General features: G+C 42.6%; 1 protein-coding gene across 1 annotated transcript in view; it reads right to left on the bottom strand.

Annotated features, from left to right (window-relative positions):
• LOC118369616 (glutamate dehydrogenase, mitochondrial-like) overlaps window positions 1-13456 on the bottom strand; it is a 36916-nt gene that overhangs the window by 22568 nt on the left and 892 nt on the right. Inside the window, exon 2 of the mRNA XM_035754127.2 lies at window positions 62-142. Coding sequence (XP_035610020.1) covers window positions 62-142 — 81 coding nt within the window. The remainder of the gene's footprint in view (window positions 1-61; window positions 143-13456) is intronic.

Here is a 13456-nt window from a genome sequence, read left to right as displayed (position 1 = left end):
ATAAACATGTCTGGAGGGCTGATGTCTCGAAGATAAAGGCTAGGCGTGTAAAAGCCCTTACCCACGACAGCACATTTGTATGTCATCAGCGAGGCCAGGGCTTTCACCTCATCGACCGACACCTCGGTGCTGTAGCGGATACCTGAAACATACAACATGGCAGAGTTAGTGGTGTGAAACCTGTGATATCAGACTTGGCTGAAAAAGTCATGTTTTCCCATTTTCATTCTCTAGCTAGAGTAGGTGTGTATGAGAATATTAGGAAAATGGTATACCAGTACCTTATACATGATGAAAACAATAAGCCTATAAGTTGCTGTACAATAAAACAAGTGAAATGTGTACACTATCCACATTCTAAAACCTCCTCCTCCATTAACTTTCATCTCCATTTCATACTTGGCCTCTGTAGTTATTGCAGGTAGTCAGTTTTAACCAAGATGGAGCCGACCTTGAGGGCTGCCTCTCTTCTAGTCCTTACAAGCATTTTGCTACACTCGCAAAAACATCTGATAACCACGTGTATAAAGACCAATAACATTTGATTACAGCATAAAATGGTTGCAGTTACCCAGTGTCAGTCACAGTAGGTAAAGTTTCCATTCGTAGGATAGCCGGAGGCAAAGTCATTAATAGCCGTTGGGTGATTGGTTGAGGATTCTTGGGTGTGGGACATCATTCTGAGCCCTTTGCGGACAATTTTTCTCCCCCCGGATCTAAAACCAGTAGTAACCACCAACTTCAATGACAGTGATCTTAAAATGAAAAGACATCAAACATTGCTGCATCCCAGTAACATTGTCGCAAAGGAGTGCTTGTTAGTGTAACGGATGTGAAATAGCTAGCTAGTTAGCGGTGGTGCGCGCTAAATAGCGTTTCAAATCGGTGACGTCACTTGCTCTGAGACCTTGAAGTAGTGGTTCCCCTTGATCTGCAAGGGCCGCGGCTTTTGTGGAGCGATGGGTAACGATGCTTCGTGGGTGACTGTTGTTGATGTGTGCAGAGGGTCTCTGGTTCGCACCCGGGTATGGGCGAGGGGCCGGTCTAAAGTTATACTGTTACATTAGCTAGCTACAGGGTTTGATTCACCTCAGCCACTTTCTGCACCTAGACTCGGGAGCTCATTGGTATAGACATGTCACATAGGCTTCAGGAGCCAGCTGGTTAGATATGATTCCACCATGGGCAACAACTGGCTACAAGTTAGTTTTCGCCAACATACGTTCAACTGATAGCTAGTTTATCCAGTGACCACCGCATTTAGGATAACTACTGACTGAAACGTAGCTAGCATGCTGGTTCACACTGGCCAGGCAACAACTGGCGACTAATTCATTTTCAGAAAAACTCAGCAAAAAGGAACGTCCTCTCACTGCCAACTAACTGTTAGCTAATCGTGGACGCCAAACACTGCTAACTATACTTGGGAGCTCATGGGTACACAGGCTACAACAGCCTACGGGTTAAAAATTAAAACACCATTGGCAACAACTGGCGGCTAGTTAATTTTCAGAAAAACTCAGCAAAAAAAGGAACGTCCTCTCACTGTCAATTGGCAATTGGCGTTTATTTTCAGCAAACTTAACATGTGTAAATATATGTATGAACATAAGATTCAACAACTGAGACAAACTGAACAAGTTGCACAGACATGTGACTAACAGAAATTGAATAATGTTTCCCTGAACAAAGGGGTGGTCAAAATCAAAAGTATCAGTCAGTACCAGCTGCATCTCCTTCTCATGGACTGCACCAGAATTGCCAGTTCTTGCTGTGAGATGTTACCCCACTCTTCCACCAAGGCACCTGCAAGTTCCTGGACATTTCTGGGGGAGGAATGGGCCTAGCCCTCACCCAGACGTGGTCCCAGACGAGGCCCCAGACGTGCTCAATGGGATTGAGATCTGGGCACTTCGCTGGCCATGGCAGAACACTGACATTCCTGTCTTGCAGGAAATCACACACAGAACGAGCAGTATGGCTGGTGGCATTGTCATGCTGGAGGCTCATGTCAGGATGAGCCTGCAGGAAGGGTACCACATGAGGGGAGGATGTCTTCCCTGTAACGCAGTGTTGAGATTGCATGCAACAACAACAAGCTCAGTCCGATGCTGTGACACACCGCCCCAGACCATGATGGACCCTCCACCTCCAAATTGATCCCGCTCCAGAGTACAGGCCTCCGTGTAATGCTCATTCCATTTGACGATAAATGCTAATCTGACCATCACACCTGGTGAGACAAAACCGCGACTCGTCAGTGAAGAGCACTTCTTGCCAGTCCTGGCTGGTCCAGCGACAGTGGGTTTGTGCCCATAGGCGACGTTGTTGCCGGTGATGTCTGGTGAGGACCTGCTTTACAACAGGTCTACAAGCCCCCAGTCCAGCCTCTCTCAGTCTATTGCGGACAGACTGAGCACTGATGGAGGGATTGTGCATTCCTGGTGTAACTCGGGCAGTTGTTGTTGCCATCCTGTACCTAAGGTGTGATGTTCAGATGTACCGATCCTGTGCAGGTGTTGTTACATGTGGTCTGCCACTGTGAGGACGATCAGCTGTCCGTCCTGTCTCCCTGTAGCGCTGTCTTAGGCGTCTCACAGTACGGACATTGTAAATTATTGCCCTGGCCACATCTGCAGTCCTCATGCCTCCTTGCAGCATGCCTAAGGCACGTTCACGCAGATGAGCAGGGACCTTGTGCATCTTTCTTTTTGTGTTTTTTAGAGTCAGTAGAAAGGCCTTTTTAGTGTCCTAAGTTTTCATAACTGTGAACTTAATTGCCTACCGTCTGTAAGCTGTTAGTGTCTTAACGACCGTTCCACAGGTGCATGTTCATTAATTGCTTATGGTTCATTGAACAAGCATGGGAAACAGTGTAAACCCTTTACAACAAAGATCTGTGAAGTTATTTGGATTTTTACGAATTATCTTTGAAAGACAGGGTCCAGAAAAAAAGGATGTTTCTTTTTTGCTGAGTTTATGTGCAACTTATTGTTAGTTTATCCATTGTCTGCCTCATTTAAGAGGATAACTAACTTAAATGACTGAAATGTAGCCACTACTAGCCAACGAATCGTGGACTTTCTGTTCTTTAATACATTTGGGTCAACTTGCACATATCAAGCAACAGAGTTTGTGGAAAGGTAAAAATAACAATTAGTGGATTTGTTTTATGAATGATCAGACAGTGAAAATAAAATTGATTGGTAGCTAGCTGGTGAGGCTTTTATTTTTTTCACATTTAATTAAGCCGAAGCTGGGTTTCCTAAGTCGTTCTGTGCTTACTGCTAATGCCGGTGAGCAAGCTAAACAGAAGGCTTTGCAGTGCATCTATCTGTATGATGTCACACAAGCAAGAAGGATCAACAAATCACCAGATGTAACTCATGAATATTAATGACTTTGCATTAACACTTTGAATGGGAATCCCAAGTAATTACTCCATGTGTCTGACATACATCACTTTATTTTTAGTCAATTTCACCATCGGCTTTGAATGGGGCAACCAGCTCACGCCTGGGTGGCAGCCAGGTGTTTAATAAAACGCTCTCACTCCTGAGACCGCGGGCCCCCCTCCACTCCTCTCCCCCACAATGAGGAAAAACATTGAGCTGGAAACGAAATGTGCTCCTGGCAGGACCGTCTTGTTCACTGACTCTTACCACTATACCAGGCAGGGGTACTCAAATAGTATTTGAGGTATGGGCACACAAATGTCCTGGGTGGCAAAGGTCCGGATGGATATTTTCATTCATGAACATAGTAACAAACCCCCACCTTGCAACCCCAAACTGTTCATACCCTCATTGGCAGAGAGACAAATGAGCAGGTTTAAAGCTAATTTCCTCCAATAATTTTTTTATTTTACCTTTATTTAACTAGGCAAGTCAGTTAAGAACAAATTCTTATTTTCAATGACGGCCTAGGAACAGAGACAGCAGAACGACAGATTTGTACCTCAGGGATTTGAACTTGCAACCTTTCGGTTACTAATCCAATGCTCTAACCACTAGGCTACCCTGCCACCATGATTATACAATTACAGACATTTTGCTATGGAGCGATGGGAAAATGCTGCCATTTCAAAGATAATTTCCTGCAATTCTACAAATTGTCCATGTCTTATGGATCTTCATATGATACCAGGAGTGAAATCACGACCAAATTCCCCAAAAGTTACTATTTTTTTTAATGGTCAGGACCTGTGGTCCGTAATGACCTCGTTTTGTGTCCGGATCAGGTCGGCAGTCCACCTATAGAGTATGGCTGCTCTACACACAGGACCTCAAACTTTCCACTTCTGAAGACACTGAAGCTTTTAATAGCTGCATAAAGTGTAGGGTATTTCTAATTAGTGCAACATGAGGCTGATGGTTCAAACTTGATGCAGAGAACTGGTTTTGGGAAGGTGTGCAATTCAAAAGCAGATCTAACAGGATTGTGATTGAAAGAAGTGTAATTTATTTCCAGAGGGAGAGAATTGTTTGATTGTGACTAGCTTCATCACCAACACTCTTTTAAGAAATCAGATTTCATCCAGATTTCAACCATCTGCCATAGGTCTACTGTAAGTCAGCTGACATATGGACATGGCTCAGAATCGACTAACATAACAGAATTGAGGTTAAAATTAGAAAAGCCACCTCAAATATTCAGGGAAATGTCATGTCTTCCTGTACCAAACTCAGGTCATCTTTGGACAGGGAGCCAAACAGAGAGATTCCAGTGCACCCATCAATACCAAGGCTCAGTGCCCAGAGATGTAATGCCAGAGAGTTTTCATTCCAATAACCGTAGCAGGTGCCAAAAATTATTCTAACACCGCCCCCGTCATCGTCAGTGCCAGCATTTCTGTACTATGGCTTTTACTCAATGGCTGGCTACTGGTGAACATTTTATTTAACGAGGAAAGTTGGTTAAGAACAAATTCTTATTTACTATGATGGCCTAGCTAGCCTAACAAGACTCAAGAAACAACAGGGTCTCGGTTTCTGGATCCCTAATTCATGGCATAAAGTTGAATACAGAGAAACTGGCTGACACCGTACATTTCACTGAGATGAGTGAGGCAAGCAGGCACGTAAGTTTCAAGAATTCATATCCTCATCACAGGTTAAATATAGTAGGGCTGCCTCTGTCGGGGGTCATTCCAGTCTATGACAGGAGCAGCACAACACAATAGTCTCTCACACACACCCCGCTGTTTCAGCCAATCCAGTAGCCACTGCAGCCTCCTCTCACGTAAAGGACTTATGCTCTCATCTCACACCACTACCTTATCCAGGTTTGGTTTTGACCAGCTCTGAGTTGGTCAGGTCGAGTTTAATAATTGTAAAACTGGCACAACCCCATTATCTTTCCTTTAAAACAAACTCCAGAGAGACAAATGAGAGAAGCTACAAGTAATTTGTTATTAAAAGTTCAGAACCAATCCTGAAGCTCCACACCAAGCTTTATACAATTCAGCCTGGACAGAAATTGAGGAAGAGAGCCGTCTGCTCTCTGAAAATGGAGCATGCAGACTAGCATCACCTAGCAAGTTCAGCCCTAAGTGGTTCTTCATGTCATGCTTTGGTGATCTGCTAAATCGCATATTATTATAAATCATCAATGATCAATATCCAGCCTAAATCCTAAAGTGCCAATGTTCACACAGCCATACAAGGCTCTGCCCAGTTGAATAAACAAACCAACAACTGTACTGTCAGCATTCCTGTCCTGGGTGGAGTTCAAACTTCCATTCAACTGCACTAGATTTATGATTTTCCATTTTCAACCCTCTGAATCTGGAATTGCGATTCAGTCCATCTATTCTATTTCTATGGTTCAGTCATTTCTTGGCCCCTCGCGTGTAAATAATATGCTGACCTCAGTTCCAAACTTCCTATCAGGAGAGGCTATGCAGACACGCCTGGTGCCCAAATTGATGACGCAGGTCGAGCAGCTCAGAGTCCAGTGTGGCGACGAATTGATTCAGTTCACTCAGTCAGTTTCCAGTAAATGAGTTTATGCTCGCTAGCTGGCAACAACAGCACCATGCCGCTAGTTAAAAGTTGTTACGTGTTTATTTAGATGGGCGAAGGAGAATTAACTTGTAGTATTGGTCACCATGACATGCCAATTAGCTAACTTAACGACAAGACGGTACGAATGACCAGTACAACTATGTTGTACACGAGGTGGTTGCTCACGTGAGTTGCTTCCCACTGGGCAGCAGTTCTTTCCCACAGGCAGTGTTGCCATGTTCGCGATTTTCCTGGCAAATTGGGCTACTTTGAAAACGATTTCGCGGGTGAAAATGTATTGGTCACGGGTTTTTGGCGGTCGCCAAGGCGTTGATCTTAAAAATGTTTATTTCACTGCTCCTTACTGTCAAGCAGTGAGACAGGCTGTTGCTGAGGGCCAGAGGGGTGTATGTGTGTTGAGAGCACTAGTTATTGGCTGAGTCACGTGAGCGGCAGGAGACGTTGACAACGTTTTACCAGTTGTAGGTAGGCTATTTAGATTATGTAGTAACCTATTTCCATAAAACATGAAATACTCTAGAACTGATGCACGTCAATAAGTAATGGAGATAAAGCACTGGAAAACGACTTTGGGCGCATTACACAAATCTGCTGGGTGGTTGTTTAAACTGCATTCTAATGTTGACTGCTTAAAGAAAACGGTATAAAGCAAGGTGCTTTATGGATGCTCAGTTCTTGGGTCTCGGGTGCTGCCAGAGTGGAAATTTGAAATGGAAGTTATGGAACTCCCTTGCGTTTTGTTTATGGGGAAAAAGTCCTCAATGAACTGAAATTAGGCTAAATGTGGAGAATTATACATTTGCCTCCGTTGGCCATCAAGTAGCCCATTAATGTATATGCCATTGTAGGCTACCATTTGATACAATACATGTTGAAATTACAATATCACTGGAGTCATTGCAAATCAATTTCATGGAAGACCCATGACCTGAGTCAAAGACCCAGCTTTCTGACACTGGGTCTAACATTGTGCTCCAAAATGCCTTGGTATTCTCCTGATTTCATGATGCCATGCACACGTTCAAGGGACCCGGTGCCAGCAAAGCAACCCCAAAATGTCACTGAACCGACTCCTTGTTTGACTGTAGGGAAGGTGTTATTTTCTTTGTTTACAGAAAACAATATGAAGCCTTCAGAGATGGTGTGCTTTACCAAAAAAAACTCTTAATTTAGTTGAATCTGTCCACAGGACATTCTCCCAGAAGGTTTTTGGCATGTTCGGGTGCGTTTTGGCAAACTGCAGTCTGGCTTTCCTATGTCTTCCAGCAGTGGGGTCCTCCTGGGTCTCCTACCATATAACCCCCTTTCATTGAGTTGGCAAAGGATGGTACGAGTTAAACATGTCATACCTTGTGTCTGAAAGTCAGCTTGAATCTGTGTGGCAGTCCTTCACTGCAATCTTCCACCAAGTTCTCTCGTGGCCACGTCCAGGGAGGTTGGCTACAGTGGCATGGGCCTTTTAACTTGTTGATAACATTACGTACGGCGGAAAAAGGAACATCAAGGTCTCTGGAAATGGACTTGAGATTGGCTACAATATTGTCTGACATCAGATAATTCTCTGGTTTTCTTTCTTCTCTCCATGCTCATTGCGGTACACAAAGCAGGAGAAGGAGTCATTTTCTCTATTCAAACTGGTTGAATGTGATTAGTATGTTGCAGGTACCTGCAACTCCCCATAGGCGAGTTCAATTCCAACGTAAAGGAAAATCACCTGCTTGAAATCGAATTATTTCTAACTACTTCTAGAAGGTGCCAATATCGTCTTGACCATTTTAGGATTTCTTTGTGGAATAAGCTAAGATTTGGTCAATTATTCTGATTTTGTTTAGTTCAACTGCACACCGAAGACATATGTGGACACCCAATTCTTTTAAATTTCAACTGTTTTCTGGAAGAAATGGTGCATTATTTGAAAAAAGTACAAGGTTGCCAATGTTTTGGGCCAAGACTGTAGAATAAGTTCGGATAGCCTACCATTTGTCCCATCTCATTTAATTGGACACACTTCACAGTAGTAAATAGATTAAAGTAATTTTCTCTATGCGATCCGATGCGCAGTTTAATGGTAGAACAGAAGTTTCACCTTTAGCATTGACATTTGTAGTCTGAATAGTGTAATGTCAAATTTCTCAAGTAGACAATACTTTATTTATAAGCATTAATACATATCGTAACCATTGCAGAATACTTTTCTCAGTTTTTCTGGCCATGGATGAGTTCATATTCCCAAAGTAGCCATTCAACAAATTATTTTGCATTGAAGTGTGTAGGTCTACCGTAGTTTAAAAAAAATTCAGAGTAAACAATTATCATTTTGCCAACATCTCTCATTTATTGATGGCACTGGCTGCGCCAGGTCAGATCTGAATGCATAAGGATGTCCATTAAAATGTTCAAATGTCCTGTAAATTAAAATCTTCCTTGTCATGTTGTCTGATGCTAAATTTTCTTAAAAGAAACTCCAATGGCATATACTTTTTAATGGATTTTTGAATATTCACATGAAAATATGTCACCAACTGAATGGAAACCTAGCTATAGACACCCTAAAGGCAAATGCAAAAGTCCAGTGTCACTTTGATTATGGCTGCACATCATGGTTCACCAGCTGGCCCAAACATCTAAAGAATAAGCTACATGCCAAACAAGCTGGTGAGAATTGTACCCCCTCCTACTCATCTGGGAGGTTGAGCATTTCTTCATCTCTGTTATGGTATATGTATTTTTGTAAAAATAAATAAATAGGGACTACAATGGAAATAAGTCCCCCGCTTTATTGTGCTTTCTTTTTATACTGACATAACATTTTTAAAATCTATATATCCTAACTGTGCAGCGGCCAATTGATGAATGGAAAAATACATGACAAAACACCAAAAAGTTTAATGACATTCAGAGAATGTCAAGCCAAGCCTTTGATACTGGGTAAGCCTACAAGGCAGGGAGGGATGTATTTTCTGTCCATAGAGATTGACAGTCTTTTTATTGTGGTGCTGAAAACACAAACCATGATATTTAAGTGCTCAAAGTCAGTATGCTTTGTTTATTGGTTGTGTGGTGGATTGGTACAGAAACCCATTGGTGGAACATTCCCAGCATATATTTAATATAATTACAAATATGGCATCAAAATGTTGAAAATCAGATTCCCCCCTAGCTGATCATTGTCTACAGCCGGCTCTGATCATAGTGTTATGAAACATGGCAGGGAGAGTGACCTTGTCTGTGGTGGTCGGCGAACCCTCAACCTTCTGGCCTGTAGTCCTGTGTGGCATCGACTGTGCCACAAAAGCATGCTGAAGTGGCAAAGTCGATATCCAGGGTCGCTACAGTTGGTCATAAACATTGAGTTAATTATATGAGGGGGGAGGGTATTCAATGTATTTTACAGTGAAAGGGGAGAGTCAGGTGAAAATATTTGGAATGTTTAGGAGGGGGGTGCATTTTTTTTATGACACCTTGAGTTAGACCAGCCCCTTAAATTTTGATCTGACGCTTAGGCCGTAGGTGTGTCCATATAGTGTCTCCCCTTCCAATCAGCTACCACCACAGTCAGAAGGGGTAATCCAGATACTTCACAGGGACTATAAAGCTGAGGCATCCGTTTAGAATGTTTTCTCACCACCAAAATGTGACCGACCGGCTAGATGCGGTGTTTTTTACATTGGATAAAAGTAGCAACTCAATTGTATATCATTCCCATTGTTCCTCAACTGTAGTGTAAGTCATTCTGCTTTGAAAGTTGATAAACTTGTAACCTCACCTTTGAGAAAATGGCCCTTGATTGTTTTGGTACCTACTGGAGAGCACTTCTTAGTACTAATGTACTAAACAACCAATGATATCAAGACTAAGACATAATATGGGTGTGTTCGTAAATGTAATCTTCTAAACAGCTTCCAAGGCTTCTAAACAGCTTCTACCCCCAAGCCAATAAGACTCTTGTTTAGACATGTAGCTAGCTAGCTAAACAATTAACCATAAACACCACTCATAACGTTACTACCCTGCATGAATTTGAAGGTAGCTAACCAACCAGGTTCAATGTTAGCTAGCTAACATTAGGCCATAACTAGCAATGCGAATGTCTCTTGAGATACAAATAATATTACTACACAGATCATACACGTAATGTTAGCTAACTAGCCAGCCAGCTAACTGTAGCTAACAGTACACTAACTTGAAGCGAATACAACTGACAAAATTAGAAACGTGTCAAATCTGAAAATGTAGCTACCTAGACTCTCTTACCCGTTTGCTTCTCCCTCTCTGTCACAGATGTCACTGTTCCTATTAGTTTTAAGATGTAATCTGGAAACGGGTGTTTTATACAACAGCCTTCTGTGCGTTATCTTTGACTCAGTCTGCATATTTGCAATCAAATGTCACAATCTTCTCCATCTTCTTAGCTATCAGACTAATTCCACTGATTTCAAAACTCATTCTTCCAGAAAGTGGAGAGCAGCACTTATGCAGTTCTACTACGTGATATCTTTCAAAAAGCCATGTTAGAAAGGATTACCTATACATACTGATTACCTACACATTTTATTTTATTTATTTAAATTTTTATTTGTATTTACAGACGGCATACAAGTTTGTTATTAATGCACATGAAAGTTCACATGTTCCAGAAGGCATTTCTTCTAAAAAAACAAACACATTTTGATTAAAAAAAAAAATGTTTACGTTCAAATGGCGCTCTTGTGAAGTAGTGATGCATGACATACACCTAGTTTCCTGAAACGAGTCACAAATACGGTAGTGAGAGGAAGTCCAGTCGTGGGTAGTGGGAGGGAACATGGTGAAACTGTGCTGACATTCTGCAAATGTTCTCTACGATGTAACATCTGATCACATTACATTTTTCTGTTCTCAAAACTGAATCTGTTATGAACACAGTGCCCTACATTTTAGACTTGATGCTTTGTCAGTTTAAAAAAAAAATTGCAATGTTTAGGAGTGCAAGGTCAAATTGAGTTTGTGCACATGCGCACTTCCGAGGCGGCGTTCCCTAACGGAAATATGCAAATATATTCTACAGTGCGCCAATAGGATCTAGCTTGTGCTTCGCCCACCTCCTTGCTTTTTCTGCCCACCGTGCTTCATATGCTCCCATTGAAAAACGACACAGATTAACTATTTGCTACCACTCTCTGCTAAGAGGTATAAAGTGTCCGTTTCCGGTTCAGGAATACAGTATTTTCAACCTACTTTCCGTTTCCCGTTTCCCTGGGTATCACACAGTTCGATGTGAGGGAAATGGAGTCGCTAGAGAAAGCAAGATGGTTGCCAGGAGTAGTGCAGTAATATCATAAGGATACGTATACTTGAAAACAGAGGAGGAATGGAGAGAAACAGAGGGAGAGGAGGTCTAAGAGAGAGGGAAGAAGAGGGTGAACTTGAGTCGGATAAAAATGTTGAAAAAAGGATGCTTTTAAAGATTTTTTTAATAGTAATTGTAAGCAGAGGGAGCTGAAGACAGGAGGAGTATCGGAGGTGATAGGTGTGTTGAAGTTATCGGAGACCAAGGTATGTGCCAAGGGTCAGAAAAAAGATGAGTCAGACAGTAGGAGTGAAGTTTATGGAAAAAGTGTACTCTTGCCTTTTGGCTGATCCATTTTTGGTTTCATGGTGGGTGAAGAAAAGAGATGTGTAATGTGTAATCGGTGAGGGTAACCAGAAGTGGTCTAGTGATAATTGTTTGCGTTTCTGTTGGTCAGAGGAAGAAGGCGCTCGGAGTAAACAAATGGGGGCAAGAAAAGTGAATTGTTTCGCTCTCAAGAAAAGGGCACCAATGAAAGGAGTGATAACTGGGGTAGCAGTAAATATACAAGTTGACCAGCAAAGGGGAAAGATTCCCGGTGTATGTGATGCTCGTCGTTTGATGCAACACAGACAGGTTGGCGAGAGTGGGGAAACAGAAGAGTCATTGTCTGTCCTTTTGAGTTTAAGTTAGGATATAGAAGTTATCCTGTACGAGCGTCTGTGCCGAATACATTACGATGTTACAGGTGCCAAGCTTATGGGCACATGGCAGCAGTGTGTAGGAGGGAGGGTCAAAGGTGTGAGAAGTGTGCAGAAGGGCATGAGACAAAGGAATGTGTAGTATTGGGGAAAGTAGTAGAATATGTATTAATTGTAGGGGTTCCCACGGAGCTGGGGATCAGAAATGTCCCGTGCGAGAGAGTCAGGTTAAGGTTTCCACAGTTAGAGTAGTGCAGAGGTTGTCATATACTGAAGCAGTTTAGAAAGTAGAGGAAGACGAGTTAAGGGGGAGGAGTGGTGAGAGTAGTAGCGATATACCAGTACAGAGGGATAGGCCAAAAAGTGATACGTTTCAGTAAGATTGAATTTTTAGCATTCATAGCAATGGTTATCAACTGTACTGCAGGGATGAAATGGAAGACGCAGAAAATTGAGGTTGTGGTGGCAGCTGCAGAGAGATATTTAAGGGTGCGACATTTACATTACATTTAAGTCATTTAGCAGACGCTCTTATCCAGAGCGACTTACAAATTGGTGCATTCACCTTATGACATCCAGTGGAACAGCCACTTTACAATAGTGCATCTAAATCTTTTAAGGGGGGTGAGAAGGATTACTTTATCCTATCCTAGGTATTCCTTAAAGAGGTGGGGTTTCAGGTGTCTCCGGAAGGTGGTGATTGACTCCGCTGTCCTGGCGTCGTGAGGGAGTTTGTTCCACCATTGGGGGGCCAGAGCAGCGAACAGTTTTGACTGGGCTGAGCAGGAACTGTACTTCCTCAGTGGTAGGGAGGCGAGCAGGCCAGAGGTGGATGAACGCAGTGCCCTTGTTTGGGTGTAGGGCCTGATCAGAGCCTGGAGGTACTGAGGTGCCGTTCCCCTCACAGCTCCGTAGGCAAGCACCATGGTCTTGTAGCGGATGCGAGCTTCAACTGGAAGCCAGTGGAGAGAGCGGAGTGCGAGACTTGACATCAGAAGAGTTACAGGGTGTGTTAGGTGGTGATGTCCCATCCTTTCAGAATGGCATGAGGTAGGAATAAATACATTGCATTAGTGGAGTAGGGTGGTGTTCATTTTGAAATTAGTGAGTAGTGTTAGATGGTAGGGTACTTATATATATATTTTTTAAATTCAAGCAAAGTACAAGGGAGTAGTACTCCAGTCTAGTAGGTGGCGGTAATGCAACAAATTGGATGCCAACCGCCATTAAACCTCATAGAAGACAAAAGAAGATAGGCCCCTGCAACCTCAGATGGTAATTTGCCCGGTGACTGACGAAAGACCTTTTGTGCATCAACTTTCGTTTTATAGTTTGATTTATTACATCATCATTGTACATGGAGTACTAGCAACAGAATACGGTTGTACGTGTGTCATAACTTATCTAGCTGGCTTGGTGATGGATAGCTAAGATACCTAGTTAACTAGTTAGTAATTAAG

The sequence above is a fragment of the Oncorhynchus keta genome, chromosome 36 (genome assembly GCF_023373465.1).
Source record: "Oncorhynchus keta strain PuntledgeMale-10-30-2019 chromosome 36, Oket_V2, whole genome shotgun sequence".
NCBI lineage: Eukaryota > Metazoa > Chordata > Actinopteri > Salmoniformes > Salmonidae > Oncorhynchus > Oncorhynchus keta.
Note: the sequence above shows the minus strand (reverse complement) of the source record. Positions and strands in the feature narration are given on the sequence as shown.